This window comes from Balaenoptera acutorostrata, chromosome 6, assembly GCF_949987535.1.
Source record: "Balaenoptera acutorostrata chromosome 6, mBalAcu1.1, whole genome shotgun sequence".
Taxonomy (NCBI): domain Eukaryota; kingdom Metazoa; phylum Chordata; class Mammalia; order Artiodactyla; family Balaenopteridae; genus Balaenoptera; species Balaenoptera acutorostrata.
Genome location: NC_080069.1, coordinates 97,214,858 through 97,236,462, shown reverse-complemented (window position 1 = coordinate 97,236,462; position 21,605 = coordinate 97,214,858). Strand labels below are relative to the sequence as shown.

Genomic DNA, 21,605 nt, shown 5'->3' with positions numbered 1-21,605 from the left:
GAGCATGCAGGAAAAATAGGCAAACGTGGGAGAAGAAACGATACTAATGTTGGAGGGGCCTTCCCTTTCTTCTGTAAAAAGTGCTGTGCAGTCTGCACCCAAGATTATGTAGTGCTATGATATGTGGGTGCATTTGTCATAGCTCATATGCATTGTTTCTGAGACTGACTGCTAATCTCGGTCCTTGAAGAACCCCTGTCAAACAGGCCCTCTTAGGCAGCACAGTGGAGTCGTGGCTCTACCTGTGACCTCTTGATGGCCGTGACGTGTAGAGAGCAGTCCTTTGCTAAGGTGTGGATCTGAACTCTGCGGGCGGAACGATTGTGGCTTTGCGACTGAGCCTGGTTGACTGCCCAGCATCAGCATCACGATTATGTCTCTCGCCCTTGAAGTTCACATTATAGCCACTTTAAGGAAATGACAGAAAACTGTGTTTGTGAAAAATGACAATTGAGGGAGAGAAAAAAATACTGAAAAATAAAAGGCAGTTAAGATAATATGTTACTCATAAGTCTTGACCAAAACATTCTTCTATCTAGGAAAAAAGCCTGTATAAACATTTACAGGTTCAAAAAAACTCTGGAAACTTTGGAATGCTAATGCGTACATTGAATAAGAAAAAGCATGAGAAGATTAGCTGTCTTTTTCAAGGGTTTAACTGTGTTGTCAGGTATTTCATTTAATCCTCAGAACCTGCCGTATGAGGTAAGTAGTACCATTTGACATATGAGTAAACTGACTCAGAGAATAAGGAACTTGTTCAAAGTGACACAGCTAGTAACTGGCAGAGGGTTCTTCTGGTGAAGTTAAAAGTTAAATCAGTTTGGTTCTTTTGGTGAAGTTAAAAGTTAAATATCAATTAAAATTGTCCTTATAAAATCAGTTTGGCATCATTATGCAATAATGTAACAAATACTTCTTGAACTCTCTCATGCACCAGATACTCTTCTAGGTTCTGGGGATACAGTGTTGAAGAAGGCCGAATTCCTGCTCTAATGAACTTGAATTTCAATGGAGAAGTTATATTCATATTCACAACAGATGTGTGGGTAAAGAAATATAATAAATTCAGACAGCACTAAGTGCTAAGAAGAAAATACAACACGGTAACAATAACCACGGAGAGGTGTCAGGCCTCTGCGGCGTGACATTTAAGCTCAGATGTGAATAAAATGAACAGGAGCCAACATTTGAAGGTGGGTAGGAAGAATGTTCCTGGAAGAAAGAACACTCGGTGCAAAAGCCCCAAGTGGGAAAAATCTTGGCAAGTTGGGGAGCAAGGAGAGAATTCCAGTGTCTCTGGAGTTGTAGGGAATGGAATCAGAGATGGCAGGAACCAGAACTTGTAGAGCCTCGTAGTCCTGTGTAAGGTGCCTGGATTTTATTGTTAGTGCAATGAGGAGCTGCTGGAGAGTTTTAAACAAGGAAGTGGCTTGATCTATGTTTCAGAAAGAACTTTGCTGGTTATATGGGAAGAAAGGACAGTAGGGGGGCTAAGTAGGAGAGGATGGTAGATTGGGCCAGGATGGTAGCAACAGACGTAGGAAGGAATTGTAACACTGAGGATCTGTTTTAGAGATACAGCCAACAGGACCTGCTGATGGGCTGCAAAGGGGATGAGGGAAAGAGATATCAAGGTGACTTCTAATTTGTGACCCAAACTAGGTAGATGGTTGTGTTCAAAAGGCAGTTAGTATTTCAGTCTGCAGCTCAGAGGCAAGGATGGGAAAAAAGATAAAAGTGCGTGAATCATCGGCACATACATGGTACTTAAGCCTTTGGACTGAATGAGCTTACCTAGAGAGAGGGAAGAGAGAGAATACTCTTGAGGCCCGAGATGCTACCCACATTTAGAAGACACACCAGCAAAGAAAAAAAAGGGACTGGCCAGTGGGGAGGAGGGAAATCTAAGAGTAAGATGCCATGTATTAAAGTTCAGAATCAAGTGTATTTGGGAAGGTAAGAAGTGGTCAATTGTGTCCAACATGGCTGAGAAGATGAGCAAGGTAAAGGCAGCGAAAGACCATTGATTTTGGTAACAGAGATCCTTGGTGACCTTCCGAAGAATCATTTCAGCAGACTGACAAAGATGCAGGCCTATCTGGATTGGTTTCAGGGAAGAATAAGAGGTAAGGAAGGGAAGATGGTGAGTATACACAACTCTACAGAGAGTTTTGCTTTGAAGGGAAACAGAAAACACGACAACAGCTGGATTACAAAACTTCTGTTTGGATTCTTTTCTTGCCTGTTAATAGTATAGGCTGCACCTGAGCACCATCTCACCTTTCCCTTCTGACTTTTTGTTTGTTTTTTAATCCTTTAGACATTTCTTCTATCAGGAGCCTAACACACTGTACCTTGTTTTCCAAATTCCCGTTAGACAACTAATTCATAATTTACTATATGTTTTAGAAATGTAAAATAATATAACTATAAATATAGACTACAATATGTTTTAGAAATGTAAAATAATACAGCTATAAATTTACAATATGTCTTAGAAATGTAAAATATAGACTATCAAAAGAGCTTGGAAATACCAAACCTAGTTTTAGAAAGCAGAGGTATACAACTAAAATGGAAATTAAAGGTGTTTCAAGGAAAACCCTAGCGTATCTGTGGTGGTACTGAAGAAACCTTCCTTCTGGGATTACTATCATGCTATTTTCTTGATATAACATAACATTTACAATAAAGTTGGTAAATTATTACTGTGTCACCATCCTATAGTAACACAGTAAAAGCTCCAGATACGATAATATAAATATAAAATGCAAATTAAGAAAAAAACAAAATGGATATGTAGGCTTTTATTAGGGCAAGCATTTCCATAAACATAAAGATCTCCTTAAAACAAATAGATGTCCCAAGGATCTTCATTAAATAGTGATCCAAAATGAACAAAAATTAATAAAACTGTAGACACATTTCAGCATATAAGTCTTCTGAAGTTTTTTAAAAATTATTTTCCAAGTGAAAGTAACAAGTAATGAATGTGAAAACCATAATTAAAACAGGTGACACAGGTTATACTGTACTTTCCCAAGGTAAAGAAATATATTTGATATAATATTCTTCTGAATTCCATTTGATATCACAAAATAAACTTTACTGGGCAAAAATGTTTTAAAAATCTCAGATAACACAGACATGATTAAAAGATAGACACTGTATATAAATAATTTAAAGATATTGTCAGTCACAGAAATGTAAAATCATTATATGAATATAAGAAAATGCTATAGAGCAAAATATTGTTAAAATAGCAAAGAAGAGATGTTCTGAAACAAATGAAAAATCAAGATCAAGAAGTAGTGGCGACTACATATTTCTAAAGTATAATAGATACTGAAATGCCAAGGGGAAAATGAACAGAACTATCCTGAGGTGGTAGTGACAATGGACAGAGCTGGCTTTTAAAATGCAGAGACATAGTGAATTAACTTACTATTTTCTTCAAATAAAAGTGAGACTCTCTTGGAAGAATTTAAGCACCATTAGCAGACACATCTTATGGCAGTTCATGAAATGCTTCATATTTCAGTGGAAAACTATTTCAACGGTGAAAATGATATAGGAATCAGAAGCATATTCTTCTGAGACACTAGGTAATTTACACTTTCTCGAACTGAAAAAAAATTCATAAGAAGGTATATAAAGTTATTGACTAAATCAAATTTGTTCTAAGAATAACTTGTGCCTAGTGAAATAGCCTACCAGCTGCTACAACTCTGGGATCCTCATGAGACTGATGTCTCCCAGCTGCTCGGCCATCTGCACTCTCGTTCCACCAAAGAACATGAACTGCAGAAATAAATAAACCAGAAATAGATTCTAAAGACTGTGGCATTACTACAAATAAGAAAGACAGAAATATTAATCAGAAACTGAAAGTCCTATTCTTTAAATCAAAATAATGAGTACAACAAGGTAACACTAAGTATGTTAGTGATAAGAGTTCAGAGGGGTCAGAGATTTGGGAGAGAAAGTTATAATTAGTCAAACTGGTTTTATAGATGAAGAAACAGAAGGCTTGTACTTTTAAAAAGCAAGACTATAAAAAAATTGTGTTTACTACTGAAAATTTGGCTGATACAAAGAATATGAAAAGTGCCATAATCTTAACCACCTAGAGAAAACCTCTTTTAATATTAATATTGAGTTTATTTCCTTCAAAAAATATGAGTGAAATAAAACTAGGGTCTTACTCTATATTATGCTTAGAAATAGATTTTTAAAAATCAACAATGAGTATTTTCTTTGGCAGTGATATTAATTTTTAATGGCTCTGTGAATTCCTCCTTATAGATATAGCAAATTTTTATCCCAACACCTTATTGTTGTTATATTCAAAATATATATTGTTGTTATATTCAAAATAGTGTGGTATTCTACAAAATACTGAAATAAGTGTTCTTGTACTTATTTAAATTTTTAAAAAATAATTATAAGTAATATGTGTTAGTTGCATAGATTTTGGAAAATGCAGATAAACAAAAAGAGAAAGCAATAATCATTTCTAATCCTACCAACCTGAAATAACTACTTTTCAATTTTGGTGTATCTTTTCCATATTTATGTATATATGTATGTAATTTTATATGTTTAAATATTTATATACACACAGAATATATGTTTATGCTTATATAAGATACATGATGTATATGATTTATGAGTGTGTCTATTTGTGTATTACAAGTATATTATATACATAGGGTCATATCACATTGTTTCTAAAGTTTCCTTATCATAAGCAATGCTGACAAAAACTTCCTTAGAGCAGCACCTATCATGTATATTTATAAAAATAACAATGTCAAAGACAAATCACTACTTACAGTTATTGGGTGCTTCCTATGTGCTAGGCCTGGCTCTAAGCGTTTTGCATGTATTAACTCATTTAGTCTTCACAATAATCCTAGGTGGTAGGTTATTATTATCATTATTTTATCAATGAGCAATGTAAGGCACAGAAAGTTTAAGTAACTCACTCCAAGTCACAAAGTTAGTAAGCGGTGGAGCTGGGATTCAAACCCAGGCAGTCTGGATCTCATTATTTCCTCAATATAATCTCTTAAAATGAAAATTGAGAGAACCAAAGGGAATATCTTATATATACTTACATATGTACAGTGTACATATTATAAATTGTCATCCAGAAACAATGCACTGATTTATACTCCACATATTACTCTTCCCTTTTCTCCACTGACAATGAATTTAAGATTAAAAAATGTGCATACTCATTTTCAGTTTTTTCTTATAAAAGTTAGATATGTCAATTATAAAAACTAAAATACTACTTAATAAATATTAATTTCATCATTCAAATGACCACTATATGTTTTACGTCCTTTCCAATTTCCTTCCTGTGTAACTGAACACATCTATACAACTATGCATATTTCCTAGGATATTGGGAAAAATAATTTAAAAATTAAGGCTTTTAATTTATATCACCAAATTTTGTGGAGGGGAAAGGTTAAGCCAGTGCACCCTACACAGTAGGGGTACTTATTTTTTCCCAGCTTATTTAGTACTATATTTATAAAAGTATGTATTTATTAGGTGAAAATGGCTCTCATTATTGTCTTAATCTGCATCTTCTTTAATATATATTCAGTAGTCATCTGTACATCTACCTTTGCATAAGTTTTTATGTTTCTCTTTGTTTTTGAATTTCATTTACAGTGTTTTGGGGCATGCAGAAAGATTGAGCTCTTTTATAATAAAATCATCAATTCATTGTTTTTCCTTCATTGTTCTTCATTTGTTATTTTGGCTTAAAACATATAGTTGTCATTCATATTATTAAATAAATTCATCTATATTTTATTTTAGTAATTCTATAACTTTTTTCTACTCTGAAATCTATAACCCATTTGAATTTTATTTTTTAGCATATGGCATGAGATGGACATCTAATAATTTTCATAATTTTTCTCCTCTTCATATATTTTCCAATTTGAAAATAAATTTTTCTGTATATTCTGATAATTTTCTTAGGATGTATTATTAGAAGTTAAATTTCTTGGTAAAGATCAGAAGCTCCGCTTTGAATATGTTAGGTGTGAGATGTCCACTGGACATTCAACTAAGGAAGTTGAGGAGGCAAATGGATATAATGTGTCTTTCAACTATTTTGTTAGCTATTCTTAGTCATTTATCCTTCCAGGTAAACTTTACATACATTTTTTTAGTTTGCCACAAAAAATGCTCTGAAATTCTGACTGCAATAACTTTCAACTTTAAAAGTTAAATGCCCCAAATAAGTGTTTATTAAATAAGTTAAGGTATGTATAATTATCTGTCTGCTGTGTATACTTGACTAGAGTGTTAGGAAGTAATTGTTAATCATGCACATGAATTATTTCTAATATACATATACACACATAATGTACATGTACATACATATACATAAATATATGACATTTTGGTCTCCTTTTTCTCATGTCATTCATACACACACACACACACACGCACACACACACACACATAAATGGAAGGTTGATGGAAATATCCCTTAAGAACCATTAGTTCTTTTTGTATTAGAGGTACGGTCACTATATACATTTTTGCTGTGTTTAATCTTCTGAGACTTAGTGAACTTAACTTTAGGTAGGAAATTACCTGCCAGAAATTTTCCCCTGTGAATGTAAATGTGTGTGTATGCAAATACGTATATGCATACGTGTATACACACACACTCATATGGCATTTGTGTTTACAATTTCATGTTATTGCAGTTTTGGATATCATGTGCCAATTCCTGAAGCTGATTAATCAGAATTATCTAATACAAATGTTGGTACAAACAAAGCTATGGACAAATTTGGGGCTTATGTTGACCAGCTGATATGTCAGATGAAACCAGTAGGCTCCTTTCTCTGACATAATTTTGGTTATAACACACAGTTGCCTATATATGTGATTTCATTGTGCATAATATCATATTTATAATTATCTACTTGAGTTCATTCCCCTCATGTCCCCTATGAGTTATATTCCCATTGCCCAAGTGTCTAAGCTTACAAGGAAAGCAGGTATTCCCACCAAAAACAACTGCAGCCAGCTACTCCTACTTTTGGTGGACATGTTTTTTTTGTGTCATTTTAACCAAATTCTAATAAGACAATATTACACAAATAAACAACTGCCTGGTATACTAGTTTAATAAGTATTATAAATAAAATATATCAGAAAATGAGCCAGTGGGGTATTTGTAACAGTTGCTTTTTTAGTTGATTTTTCAGGAATTTGTATTGATACTTGGAAACAAGTATGTGGTCAAGGCACATAATTTTGTTATCTTTCACAAGAGAAAGAAACAAATAACAAAGGAAGCCCAGGGAACGGTGAAACAGCAGTTGAGATAAGTATGTGTGTGCTCGGGGGAGGTGATTTTTGTTGTAGGGCAGAAACTAGAACTGTGCTGGGAGAAGAATCATGAGTACTTCAAGCTCCCTTATATTCATGTCAGGGCTCATTTTCAGCAGCAATAACTTCCAAGTCACCTATAAGAGAGCGTTTGATCGACATTTAGTAAAGTCAAAGTTCAGAATAAAGTTGTAAGGAATAATTTTGGCCCTGCCCCAGTAGAGAGAATCAGGATAAAGACTATATTGCTAATCTTGAGTGATGGGGCCATTATGGCTCCTCTTTAGTCTTTACAGAAAGTCAGTCTCTATGTAAATCCCCGTCCTGTCCTATCCCTTGAGAAAGGAGTACAAACCTAAACAACAGAAGGAGAAAAATCTTTAGGTTAGATTCGCGTATTAGACCAATTCCCGTCAGTTAAAACTGTCTATTTTGTACATTTCTCATTAAGTTTAAATGAGGTTGTCATCCTATGTGCTATGAGGTTCCTGACCCTACCTGCCTGACTTGGGCACTGACCTCAGGAGACAGTGGCAGCTGGGAGGATGCTTCACCACTGGCACCCTGGGGCCCTGTTTAAGGTTCCCCGTCTGCAAAATGCTGGGAGGTTGCGTATTTCGTTAAAAAGGGGGAGGCCAGTTCTGCTGCTAGCTGCTGGTTGACCTTCTTCTCCTTCCCCCTTCAGCCTGGAGGGGTTTGTCAAAGGACAAATCAAAGAGGCTGGACCACCGCCTGGCATAGGCCCCAATGCTGCGACAGCAATCGCGCGGGGCGGCAAGAACGCAGCAGCTGGCGCTTCAAGGGTGTCCTCACGGCTGCCTGGCACCTAGGCTGCAAAAGCCCCCCGTCCATGGCTGTTCGAGAGCCGGCCGGAGGCAACCCTGGCAGTGGGTCTTCCTCTAACGGCACCCTTCCTCCCCCAGCGTGTCCCGGGGTCCTTGCCCTGCGGGTTCTGGGACTTGCACTAGAACTTGGGCGGCAGCACCGAGCTCGCAGACCTGGGCTCTCCAGCCTGTAGGCGCATGCGCGGCCAGCGCGCTCCCAGCAGTCCCCTCGCCTCCCCTTCCCTCCCCTCCCCCAGGAGACATTTTGGGCACGTCCCAGCAGCAGGTACCCGAAGAGCCAGGGTACGAGCGGCCAGAGCCCTAGTCAGGCTCCTTCGGAGGGCAAGCATGGCGCGGCTTCGAGCGCTGCGAAGGGCAGCGGCCGGTATTCTTCCTTAAATTCCTTCTCCTGTGGCTTCTCTACTGGTAGGGAGCAGCTCCTGCGCAAGGGTAGATGCAGGCTCGGGGCGGCTCAGCTCCTCCTACTGCGGCGGGGGCGGGGCGGGGGGAGAGGGGGCGGGCAGCCCAGTCAGAGAGGCGTCCACCACCTGCCCATGTCAGGCGCGTTAGGTGTCAGCCCTGACCCTTCGGTGCACTTTTGTTCCCTCAAGAGATCTTACCCCCAGTGTCCGCTGTGACATTAGTCGGTTAATTTCATCTCATCTCCATGCACACCTGCATACACTTCGTAAAAGTTCGTGTGTAGAATGCGAGTTTGTGTGACCATTGGGAAGCCAGTATGGATGCGTGCCTGTCATGCTTTGCATTTAACTCGTGGACGTGTTTGCCGGGGTTAATTTTTACTCGGGTGATTTACATGTAGCTAAAGACCAGTGAGCCTTCACTCTTCTTTATTAAGTGCATTCTCTCTCCCTATCGCCACCTCCAGCATGGCCTTGTTAGAGTATTTCTTAGTTGCTCAGAGGAATGGGGGCCCTGAACTAGATAATGGAAATTCAAATTTAAACAAACAAATCAGCAGACTTCTGATCTTGTCTTCTTATTCTTGATATTGGTCCCCAGAGTAACCGCATTCAACATTTTCAGCTGTTTCTTCTAATGCTTGTTTCCCTTTTTCTGAATTATATACACTTTCTGGTGCTTCTTGATATTTTCAGTTACAGATAGTATCTGTTGCTTGGAAATTGAGGATATAGGTCTGTTAACATACCATTCACCCAAAATACACTTCCTTTCCCTCATCTGGTAAATAACATTAAAATAGTTAAAATTTACACTATATTGATGTTTATGCCTTTATCACTAATTACATTACCTTCTTACACACATAACTACACACACAACACATAACTAAACCCAATTACACAATAGTTACATTCATGCACACACTGAAGTGATATTGCTTATACTATTAAGGCTAGGGAATTATTAGAGGGCTGTCATCTGTGGTTTTATTGGTTGTGCCTTTGCAAAGACTTTTGAATCATCTGTTCAGAGGAAGGGAGGCTTTTTAAAATTAGTAATTCCAGAGGTAGTGAGTCAGTTTTTCAAGTTGATGGGCGTCCATATCTAACCAAGCAAGACAAAAAAACATCATCTGTGCCTGGACTGGATCTTTATGTTTAAGTTTTTTTCTTAGACTTTTTCTCCCTAGAATTCACAGTTCATACCCTCATTCAACCGTATTAATTAAACTCCTTTATGCTTCAGGCACTTTTACAAAAACTGGGGTGCAGAGGTGAACAAAAGACAAAGTTTGTGTCCTCTTGGAACTTCCAGGTTAGGGGAAACAGGGAAACATATGAAGGAAAAATATGTTAGGGATTAATAAATACAATGAGGAAAAACAAGTAGGATATGGAGAATAGAAAGTGCTGGAGGGAGGTAGCAGAGACTGCTAGCTATTTCCCAATAGCCATTCTTCTCCCACCCCACCTTTTTTGAAAATTAGCAATACAACCCTTGCAGCTTAGTGCAGCCATGTGACTGAGTCCTGGCCAGTGGGATGTGTTAATGCATTTATGACCTACTCTAAGTGGTCTTAAAGCAGTTTAGGTTGTTGCCCTCTTTGTTTCTTTCTTATTTCTGCCTGCTGGAATGTGGATGTAATGGCTTGAGTTCTTGGACTATGAGGTAGAAACCACATGCTGAAGATGGCAGAACAACAAGAGAGAAGCAGCCTAGGTTCTGACACCGTGGTGCACCATACCAGGAGCCCTGTATGAACTCCTTTTTTACTTGAGAAATCATTTTCTAGTGGCTTAAACCTATGATCTTAATCAAAAGGAGAGTAACTATTTTATTTCTCTTTTTCATTTGTTTCTATTATTTTCATTATACCTATCACTTATTATTAACCAAATTCTTTGCCAGAAGAATAAATTTCCTCTCAGTATGATTAAACCCATTAATCAGCTTGTCAGTTTCATCTTCTGGCATTGTCTTTTGGGGGTCTTTTGTTTTCTTGCTCCAGTGTGGGCTAATTGTTCTCTAATATAGCATGGTAGTAATTCTGGGATCTCCTCTCACTGATATCCTGGGGGTCTCATTTGCCTTGTGTTAGACCTCCTGTTGCCAGGATTTTATAGCTTTTTTTTTTTTTTTTTTTTTTTTACTCCTACATTTTGGAAAGGGTGCGTGGGAGTTAAACTTTTGAGACTTGCATTTCTAAAAATGTTTTATTCTGTCAACCCTCTTGATTCATATGTTGGTTGGGTATATAATCCAAATTCTACATTGGAAATAATTTTTCCTTATATTTTCAAAGGCAATTCTCCAGTGTATTATAGCTTCTAGTAAGAAATTCATAGCGTTCTGATTCCTAATTTTTTGTATGTGACTTGTTTTTCTTTCTTTTTGGAATCTTTTATGTTTTTTTCGTTTTCCCTGGGGTTCTGAAATTTCACAATTACATGCCTTGGAGTAGGCACTTTTTTCATCCATTGTTCCTCACTCAGTGTCCCCTCTTAATCTGGACACTCTTCAATCCTGAAAAATGCTTGTGTTTCTTGGAGATTTTTCCTTCTCTTGTCAATCTCTGGAACTAATGTTTTTCAAACATTCTGCCTCCACTTGATCTTCTCACTTTCTTTTTCTACTATTTTACATCTCTACTTTTTTGGTGTAGGTTTTTTTGGGGTTAAGTACCACAATTTTATCTTCTAACTTATCTACTGAATTTTAAACTCCTACTTTCACAGTATTTATTTACAAGAGCTCTTTTTTTATCCCTTCCCCAGAACATTTTTATTTTTATTTTTAAAAATAATATTCTCTTTTTTTTTCATGGGTTAAATATTTCTATATCTGTGGACATTAATTACAGGTATTTATTTTAGTCATTGCTTTAGGTCTTCTTCCTGCATTATTTCTTTTTCTTTCAAGTTTTATTATATTTTCTCTCATTTGATTCCTTTTCTCCCTTGTTACTAGGGTTTTTCCTATAATATTTTTATGTTTGTGATCCTTGACTATCAGTTCATATTTTGGAGAGAGACAAAAAAAAAAAAAAAATTGAGAGCTCTTTGAGTACCTGGAGGGGCGGCTGTCGAACAGTGGGCTTCACTGTAGGGTTTTCTGACTGGGCTGTTTCATCACTGGGGAAATTGCCCCATTTGCTACCATGGGTAAGTCATTTCTCTTAGTTACCCCTCCGAGGAAACTTCCAGGAGTCCATCTGTGAGTTATAAGCCTTACTGCCAGTCTCCTATGACTGAGGAGGGTAGAATGCTGAATATCTCAGTGCTTGGTTGGTAGTCATTCACATAATTTGTTTAAGACTAGTTTTGACACTTTCTGCCGTATCTGGTATTCCTGAATGTGGTTCAGCCTTTCGAGAACGTATTAAATAGGATAGGCTAAAGTGCTGTAACAAATAGACACCAAAATGTATGTCTCAAACACAGTAGGATTTTATTTCTTGTTCTGTAAGATCTAAAATGGGTTTTCCTAATTGGCAAGCAGCTCTTCTGTATGTGGTGAATTAAGGACCCAGGCTTCTCGACCCTGTGGCTCTGCCATCCCTAGAGCCCCATCATCAACTGCATCTAGTCAGCAGAAAGGGAGAGAGAATTTACAAGGGGAAAGTACTTACCAGATAGTGAAGAGTAAAATGCATGACTGTAACTTAGAGAGGTAAGACACTGCTAAGTGCTGAGACAATTTCCTACTCACTTTCTCACAGGTTTTAATTATCCTCCAAACGCTGTGAGTTAAGCTTTATCTCCAAGTGAGAAAGGTGAATTTCTGAGAGAAGTAATTTTCTCAGGTTCACTGCTGCTCAGTGGTACATCCAGGGTTTAAAGCCAGATTTTAAAACCAGTTCACTTTACCATTTATTTTGAATCAGTTGAGTAATCAATTCACTTTTTAATCTCTTTTAGCTTTACTTGACCATCATGGATTGCTTTTACAGCGTCTTTATAATTTTTTATGCTTTATTTATTCTCAACATTGTATTGAGGGCCAGAGCATTAATGCAAGGGGCTGATAGGCTGTGTCCAAACCCATGGGGCCTGTTGTCTCTTTTGCCCCTTGTTAGGTCCTTCAGGATATTGCCTAGGATTTTCCCATACACGCTTTATGACTGAACCTCAGATGTCCCTCTATCTCTTATGAAGGTTGACAGACACATGGTTTATAGCAAATCAGCACTACACAGATGAAAATTCCTTCAGAAAATCATTCTGTGTTGTCTTTGCAAGATAGCTTAATGACATTAGTTGAAGCAGTCTTCATACTCAAGATGATTTTCTTCTTATATAGACACTGGATATTAAAAAATACAGTTCCCAGTTTTCCCACTCTATTGGAGTCATTGGAAGTTCACACTCAGCACAAAATAAACATTGAAAATAGAGAAAAGTCATAACTTTACAGGCTGCCTTAGTATAAATTCTATTTCAAAGTATATTTCATTGAATAAGGGTCCTGAGCTTGTGAGTGTTTTGGAATGAGGCCTGTTGGTAGATTCATGTGACTAGAGTCTCGTTTGTGATTACCTCTTCAATGAGAGCTAGGCCCTCATTTAGTTGGTTAATTCTTTCCTCATTCCTGTCTCGCTGACCTTCTCGTTCTTAACCTAATAAACATTGATTATTCTCAAATCATATATCCTATTCCTCTCTCTTTCAGAGAACATCAATGATACCTATTTTGCAGACGAGAGAATATCAGATTCTAATGTGCCTGATATCATGTAGGAGCTGTCGTGTATATTAATGTCTTTTACTTAATCTTTTCTTTCGTATTCTCTTTCATCTCACTTTGTGAAGTTCATATTTCCATTTTACAGATTAAAACAAAAACAGCAACCAAGAAGCTCCGAGAGACTAAGAGACAAAGGTAACAAAGTAAGTTGTTCAGATATGGTTCATTCATTTTAATACTCCCCAATAATCCAGTGTTTGAGTATACTGTTGGCCTGTATCTGCGGGTTCTGCTTTAGCGGGTTCTGCACCTGCGGATCAAAAACATTAAAAAAAAATTCCAGACAGTTCAAGGAGGAAAAAACTTGAATTTGCTGCCCACAGGCTACTATTTACATGGCATTTACATTCTATGTACAGCTATTTCCATAACATTTGCATTGTAGTAGGTATTATAAGTATTCTAGAGATGATGAAGTATAAGGGGGATGTGCATAGATTGGATGCAAATACTACACTGTTCTCTATAACGGACTTGAGCATGGCAGATTTTGGTATCTGCTGGGGTCTTGGAACCAATCCCCTGAAATACTAAGGGACATTTGTACCATAACTTTGTTATTTCTTCCCTATTGATTTTTAAGTGTTTCCATATGTTTATTTTATAAATAATGTTTCAGTGAGTAACTGGTACATGGGAGTAGTTGGCAGGTAAACATGGTCACCTAACAGCTTATTGTTTAAGACTTTTAAATACAAAGCCATCACTGGCACTTAGTGATCTTACACTAGTCAAGACGGAGCTCCAGTTAATACTTGAAAATGTAGATCCTATATGTGGAGCATGGCCATTATTGTTTCTGCTTATCTCCTACAGCGTATCAGTATAGGTCACTAGGAATCCTATATGACCCTGTATAATGGGTGTATAAGACCGTTCTTATAACAAGAATCTGTTAGAATTTTTGTTTCTGTTAGATTAATATGCTATACATTGTTGTTTTCCAGTTTACTTACAGCCAGAAGAATTTAACTTATTTGAGTAACTTCACACTAATATTTCTGCATTTATTAAGTTTTCAAACCAAAGCAGTCCTTTTTGTGTGTGAGAATTTACAACCTGCTGGTCTTATAATGTCAAAAACTGAACCAAAGTGAACCCCGTTAGGCTACTCTCAGACCTTTTTTTAATTAAACTAAATAAATTGAATTAAATTAAATTCCATTTATCTATTTATTTATTTTTGGGCCGGGCCTTCCCCGACCAGGGTTTGAACCGAGGCCCCCTGCAGTGGAAGTGCAGAGTCCTAACCACTGGACTGCTAGGAAATTCCTTCTCAGACCTCTTTCAATAGTTTCATTTTGGTACCAGACTTTTTCATGAACTCAGAGAAATCAATTTTGCATTTGCACTGTCAGTTTTTTCACCTCAATGATGTTTTAACTCTGAATAAAATAATTTTATTTTATTTATTGAAGAGGTATTTTTCCCTGGGCTATTCTTCATATATTGCGTGTGTGCATGTGTGTGTCTGCCTTGATTGAGTCCTCAGTTGCATCAGTGAACCCTCAGATTCTCACTGACTTTCTCTTTGCAAGAAGAACATGTTAGTGGACATAATTACGTCCATCTGTGTCATCTCTGCAATGTCCTCTGTCCCGGCCAGCTTTGTCGTGTTCCTGGTCCAGTGGTGCGTCAGCAAATGGAAGCACCTGTAGTTCATCAGCGGAGTGAAGCCCATCATTCTACTGGCTCTCCAGTTCTGTCTAGGACATGGTAAGAACGCTGGTCTGCCGCTGCTTTATAAACCTCCATCAGGGCTCTGGATTGGATGGATGAAAGAGCCCCTGGCCATCACCAGGAAATGTTCTACCTAGTTCAAAGATGAATGAAAGAGGAAAAGGCAGACCCAGTTGTACACTTTCATGTGACCAACATGGCCTTAAGCACACGGCTGATCTCATGCCAGAGGAAATCCGTCCACACAGACTGCAATTCATACCATCACCACCTCATTCCCTAAGTAAGTGACAACTTTTCAAAAAACTGAGGTGGAAGACTCTTAGTTAAAACTCAAAACCAATGCTTCTAACATGTCTGATAGATTTTAGCCTTCAGAGTCAGGGTGTTCTTTGCCTTACTAGGAACTCATCTGTCCTTCAGATTCCTGAGGACCAGGTAAGTGAGAGGTGACTGTGCTTCCTGTTTTTCAGTTTTCCCATAGATAGCTAATTCATAATTTATTGTTTTTGCAGTATGTTAGAAACATGAAATAACATAGCTGTAAGTAAGTACAAGCTACCAGGAGAGCTTGGAAGTGCCAAATCTAGTTTAAGAAGGCTGAGGCACTCAACTAAAATAAAAACTAAAGTTGTAAGAAAATCCTAGTATGTCTGTGATGGTACTGAAGAAATTCTTATAAGGTTACTTGCAGGCTATTTACTTGAGGTGACAATATTTACAATAAAGACAGTACATTATTACTGTCTCATTACCTTATGGCAACACAACAATAGCTCCAGAGATGAGGATAAAAATATAAAATACAATAAAAAGAATCAGATTGTATATGCAGGCTTTTATTAGGGCAGACATTTCCATAATTATAAATCTCATTAAAACAAATAGATGACCTAACACAACATTGTAAATCAACTATACTTCAATTAAAAAAAAACCAAATAGATGACCGAGTATCTTTATTAAACAGTGATCCAAAATGAAGTAAAAATTAGTAAAATTAACTGTAAATGAAGATACTGCAAGCACATAAACCAATGAGTTATCAATGTGCTTTAATACCAGGACCTAATAACATTGTTTTCCAAGTAATTAATTATTAATGTAAAAACCATAATTAACATAAATGACACAGATGATACTGTACTTTTCTGTAGTAAAGAAATGTTTAATGGATTTTTTTATGGATCCCAATTGGTATTATAAAGAAAACCTTACTGAACAAAAACTTTTATAATCTCAGAAAAACAGACATGATGAAAAGGTTGATAATTTATGCATCTAATTTAACGATACTATCACAGGTATGGAAATGTAACAATCATTTGTATGTAAGAAAATGGTATAAAAGCAGAGGGTTGTCAAAATAGAGAACAAGAGATATTCTGAAAGAAATGAAAAATCAAGATACTGTAGTAATGGCAACTATTTTTTTTTTTTTTTTTTTTATTTTAAATTTATTTATTTAATTCATTTATTTATTTATTTTTGGCTGTGCTGGGTCTTCGGTTCGTGCGAGGGCTTTCTCTAGTTGCGGCAAGTGGGGGCCACTCTTCATCGCGGTGCGGGGACCGCTCTTCATCGCGGTGCGCGGGCCTTTCACTATCGCGGCCCCTCCCGTTGCGGGGCACAGGCTCCAGACGCGCAGGCTCAGCAGCTGTGGCTCACGGGCCCAGCCGCTCCGTGGCATGTGGGATCTTCCCAGACCAGGGCTCGAACCCGTGTCTCCTGCATTAGCAGGCAGATTCTCAACCACTGCGCCACCAGGGAAGCCCATGGCAACTATTTTTAATGTGTGACAGATACTGAAATACCAAGGGGAAAATGAACAGACTGTTTCCTGAAGTGGTGGTGACAGTGGATAGAGAGTAGCTTTTAAAAAATGCAAGGGATATAGCAAATTAGCTTACCACCTCCTTCAAATAAAAGTGAGAATCTCTTGGAAGAATTTAAGCACCATTAACAGACGCATGTTATGGCAGTTCATGCAATGCTTTGTATGTCCGTGGAAAACTATTCCAGTGGTGGATATGATGTAGGAATCAGAAGCATATTTTGCTGAGACACTAGGTAATTGACACTTTCCCGAACTGAAAAAAAAATTCATAAGAAGGTATATAAAGTTGTTGACTAAATGAAATTTGTTCTAAGAATAACTTGTGCCTAGTGAAATAGCTTACCAGCTGCCACAACTCTGGGATCCTCATGAGACTGGTGTCTCCCAGCTGCTCGGCTATCCGCATTCGCGTTCCACCAAAGAACATGAACTGCAGAAATAAATAAACCAGAAATAGATTGTAAAGACTGTGGCATTACTCAAATAAGAAAGACAGAAATATTAATCAGAAACTGAAAGTCCTATTCTTTAAATCAAAATAGTGATTATCAAAAAGGTAGCACTAAGTATGTTAGTGATAAGATTTCAGAGGAGTCAAAGATTTGGGAGAGAAATTTATAAATTAATTAGTCAAACTGGTTTTATAGAAGAAGAAACAGAAGGATTTTACTTTATTTTGAAAAAGCAAGATTATAAAAAAATTATGCTCACCACTGAATATTTGGCTGATGCAGAGAAGAAAATTAAAGTAGCTGAAACTTAACCACCCAGAGAAAACCTGTATTAATATTTATTGTATTTCTTTTAAAAGATGAGAAATATAAAAGTAGGGTCTTACTGTATATTATACTTTGTAATTGATTTAAAAAAGTCAACAATGAGAAGTTTCTATGACAATGCTATTAATTTTTAACATGTGAATTCTGTCCCATAGATATAACAACTTTTTATACCAGCCCCTTATTGTTGATTATTTATATCATTCAAAATAGTGTGGTATTCTACAAAATACTGAAATAAATGTTCTTTTACTTAAATTATTTAAAAATTTAAAAATAATTACAATGTAATACATGTTGGTTGTATAGATTTTGGAAAATGCAAATAAACAAAAAGAGAAAGCAGGAATAGTTTCTAATCCTACCACCCAGAATTCATCACTTTGCTATTCTGGTGTATCTTTTCCATATTTATGTATATATGTATGTATTTTTATATTTTTATGTATTTATAGGCACACAGCATATATGTTTATGCTTATATTAGACACATGATATATATGATATATATGTGTGTCTGTTTGTGTATTACAAGTATATTATATACATAGGGTCATACTACATTGTTTCTAAAGTTTCCTTATCATAAACAATGCTGACAAAAACTTCCTTAGAGCAGCACCTATCATGTATATTTATAAAAATAACAATGTCAAAGACAAATCACTACTTACATTTATTGGGTGCTTCCTATGTTCTAGGCCTGGCTCTAAGCGTTTTGCATGTATTAACTCATTTAGTCTTCACAAGAATCCTAGGTGGTAGGTTATGATTATGATTATTTTATCAATGAGCAATGTAAGGCACAGAAAGGTTAAGTAACTCACTCCAAGTCACAAAGTTAGTAAGCGGTGGAGCTGGGATTCAAACCCAACCAGTCTGGATCTCATTATTTCCTCAGTGTAAACTCCTAAAATTAAAGTTAAGAGAACCAAAGGGAATATCTTATATAGGTACAGTATACATAGTATAAGTTGTCCAGAAATGATGCACTGATTTATACTCAGCATATTACTATTTATTCCCTTTTCTCCACTGAGAATGAATTTAAGATTAAAAAGTGTGTACACTCATTTTCAGTTTTTTCTTATAAAAGTTATATATGTTCATTATAAAAATTAAAATACCACTTAAAAAATATTTTCATCATTCAAGTGACCACTATATATTTTATATTCTTTCAAATTTCCTTCCTGTGTAACTGAACACACCTATACAACTATGCATATTTCCTAGAATACTGGCAAAAATAGTTCTAAAATTAAGGCTTTTCATTTATATTACTGAATTTTGTGCTGGGGAATTATTAAGCCAGTATATGCTACACAGTAGGGGTACTTATTTTTTCCCAGCTTCTCTGGTACTATATCTGTATAAGTATGTCTTTATTTGGTGAAAATGGCATCTCCTTATAGTCTTAATCTACGTCTTCCTAAATATATATTTAGTAGTCATCTGTACATCTACCTTTGCATATGTTTTTACATTTCTTTTTGCTTTTGAATTTCATTTCTGGTGTCTTGGGGCATGCAGAAAGATTGAGCCTTTTTATAAAAAATTCATCACGATTTTTTTGCCTTCATTGTTTTCATTTGTGTTTTGGTTTAGAAATATAGTTCTCATCCATATTATTTTAAAAAAGCATCTAGTGGGACCTCCCTTGTGGTCCAGTGATAAAGAATCCACCTTCCAATGCAGGGGACGCGGGTTCGATCCCTAGTCAGGGAATTAAGATCCCACATGCCGTGGGGCAACTAAGCCCGCGTATCACAACTACTGAGCTCGCTCGCCTCAATGAGAGAGCCCGCGTGCCACAAACTACAGAGCCCACAGGCCCTGAAGCCCTCACGCCACAACTAGAGAGAAGCCCGCGCGCTGCAACGAAGAGCCCGCGTGCCGCAACTAAGACCTGATACAGCCAAAAAAAAATCTATATTTTATTTTAGTAATTTTATGACTTCTTTTCTTCTACATTGAAATCTATAATCCATTTGAATTTTATTTTAGCATGTGGTATGAGATAGACAGCTAATAATTTTCATAATTTTTCTCCTCTTCATATATTTTCCAGCTTGAAAATATTTTTTTTGGTATATTCGGATTCTTTTCTTAGTATATATTACTAGAAGTTAAATTTCTGGGTAAAGATCAGACGCTCAGTTTTGAATATGTTAGGTTTGAGATGTCCACTGGACATTCAAGTAAGGAAGTTGAGGAGGCAGAGGGAAGTAATGAATTAGCTATTCTTGGTCATTTATCCTTCCAGATGAACTATACATGCATTTTCTAGAGTTTGCCACAAAAAACTCTGTGAAGGGCTTCCCTGGTGGCGCAGTGGTTGAGAATCTGCTTGCCAATGCAGGGGACACGGGTTCGAGCCCTGGTCTGGGAAGATCCCACATGCCACGAAGCAACTAGGCCCGTGAGCCACAGCTACTGAGCCTGCGCGTCTGGAGCCTGTGCTCCGCAACAAGAGAGGCCGCGATGGTGAGAGGCCTGCGCACCGCGATGAAGAGTGGCCCCCGCTCACCGCAACTAGAGAAAGCCCTCGCACAGAAACGAAGACCCAACACAGCCAAAAAAACCAAAACCAAACAAAAAAAAGACCTAAAGAAGAAATACGTGGCAAATATCTTTCTGGAAAAAAAAAAAAAAAATGTGAAATTCAGATTGCAGTAACTTTCAAATTTAATGTTAAAAGCCTCAAATAGGTGTTTATTAAATAAATATATGTACTATCTATCTGTCTGCCATATGTTACTCTCAGTGGAGTGTTAGGAAGTCATTAATCATGCATATGCATTATTTCTAGCATATATATGAATATGAATATATATGTATACACATATATACATTCACCTACATATATATGAATGACACAGGAATAGAAAGACCAAAATGTTACCAGTATTATCTCTAAGTAGTGGAAAATGTTTTTTTTCCACCTTTGGTCATGGCCATGATATTTAGTCTCTGTAAAAATATGTATTACTTTTTCATTCAGAGACAAACACTCTATCCCAAGTAATGTTATTTTTAAAAATCAATAAAAATATATTTAGAGGAAAAACAAGATGAACAGATTTTTCTTAGGCTCCTTGCAGTTTTTTAATTTTATCATTTTGATGTATCATGGAAGACAGCAGTTCAACATTTGGAAAAGCCTTCAAAAGTGGTTAACATTCTAAATAAATAGTATGTAAAACAGGTATTTTCAACCCTTAAAATGACAAAAAACCCTAAATATTTGGCAATAAAAATTAAATATATGGCATAATCAAAAACAGTGACAAAATACTGGAGGAACTTAGTAGGTCACCAGTACACTTTAAATTTCATAGAAGAAATGGACAACTATACCTCTGTTGAGTGCTCCATATTCTGTGTGGAAAACGCCAACTAGTTTTGAGTAGCCTAGGTCGACATGGGCATTAATTGCTCTTCTAAATGCGTCACCCCACAGAGCTGGCCCACCAGGTTTCATCTGAAAAGTTACCAGCTCGTAGACTCCTGGAATAGAGAGAAAATAATTACTTTATAAAAGATATTCAAGAAATTTCTCATCAGGTTAGTGTGGTTCCAGTGGAAGGCTAATCTACATATACAGATTTGGAGGATCACACATAAAAATGTTTATGTATACATATTTATGATTTCTTTGCATTTCTTGCATTTTTCCTAGCTTTTATGTTTAGAAACTCTTTCTCCATGTTTAAGGGTGAGTTATTAAGCTTATCATAGAGAACAAAGAAAAAGAAAGCTATATTAAGCTCTTATCTGAACGATTTTTAATCTTATTATAAAATTAGTTATTTAAACAAATATTGAGAATTTATGATAGGATTAGGATTTTTGAGCTGCCTGAGTCTAATTCTAGGTAAGAAATGAATAAGAAAAGTATTTTCTGATCTCATATATTTCCTTCTTTCCAGTTCTGAG

The 21,605-nt window shown here is 36.6% G+C and overlaps 1 protein-coding gene and 1 long non-coding RNA gene across 10 annotated transcripts in view; one reads left to right on the top strand and one right to left on the bottom strand.

Moving 5' to 3' along the window:
* Nucleotides 1-8,435: 8,435 nt before the first annotated feature.
* LOC130708425 (uncharacterized) lies at nt 8,436-21,033 on the top strand. Of its 5 annotated transcripts, none has more exons than XR_009008618.1 (4): nt 8,436-8,586; nt 13,456-13,513; nt 14,977-15,333; nt 19,933-21,033. It is a non-coding gene; the product is annotated as an uncharacterized LOC130708425 (long non-coding RNA). The 5 variants fall into 5 exon arrangements; XR_009008619.1 differs by having other exon boundaries at nt 8,436-8,627; nt 14,977-15,086; XR_009008621.1 differs by having other exon boundaries at nt 8,436-8,627; nt 20,029-21,033.
* The window catches only part of LOC103005819 (protein NipSnap homolog 3A), an 11,903-nt gene continuing 6,171 nt past the window's right edge, over nt 15,874-21,605 (bottom strand). For 2 of the 5 annotated variants that reach the window (XM_007178273.3, XM_007178277.3), the window contains exons 4-6: nt 21,027-21,176; nt 17,231-17,317; nt 15,874-17,140 (exon numbers count right to left, since the gene is read on the bottom strand). In XM_007178273.3, coding sequence (XP_007178335.1) covers nt 17,064-17,140; nt 17,231-17,317; nt 21,027-21,176 — 314 coding nt within the window. In that variant the 3' untranslated portion in view covers nt 15,874-17,063. Of the gene's footprint in view, nt 17,141-17,230; nt 17,318-17,598; nt 17,646-17,674; nt 18,577-21,026; nt 21,177-21,605 lie in introns of those variants that run through there. The other 3 variants (XM_007178274.3, XR_009008615.1, XM_007178275.3) reach the window with 3 other exon arrangements.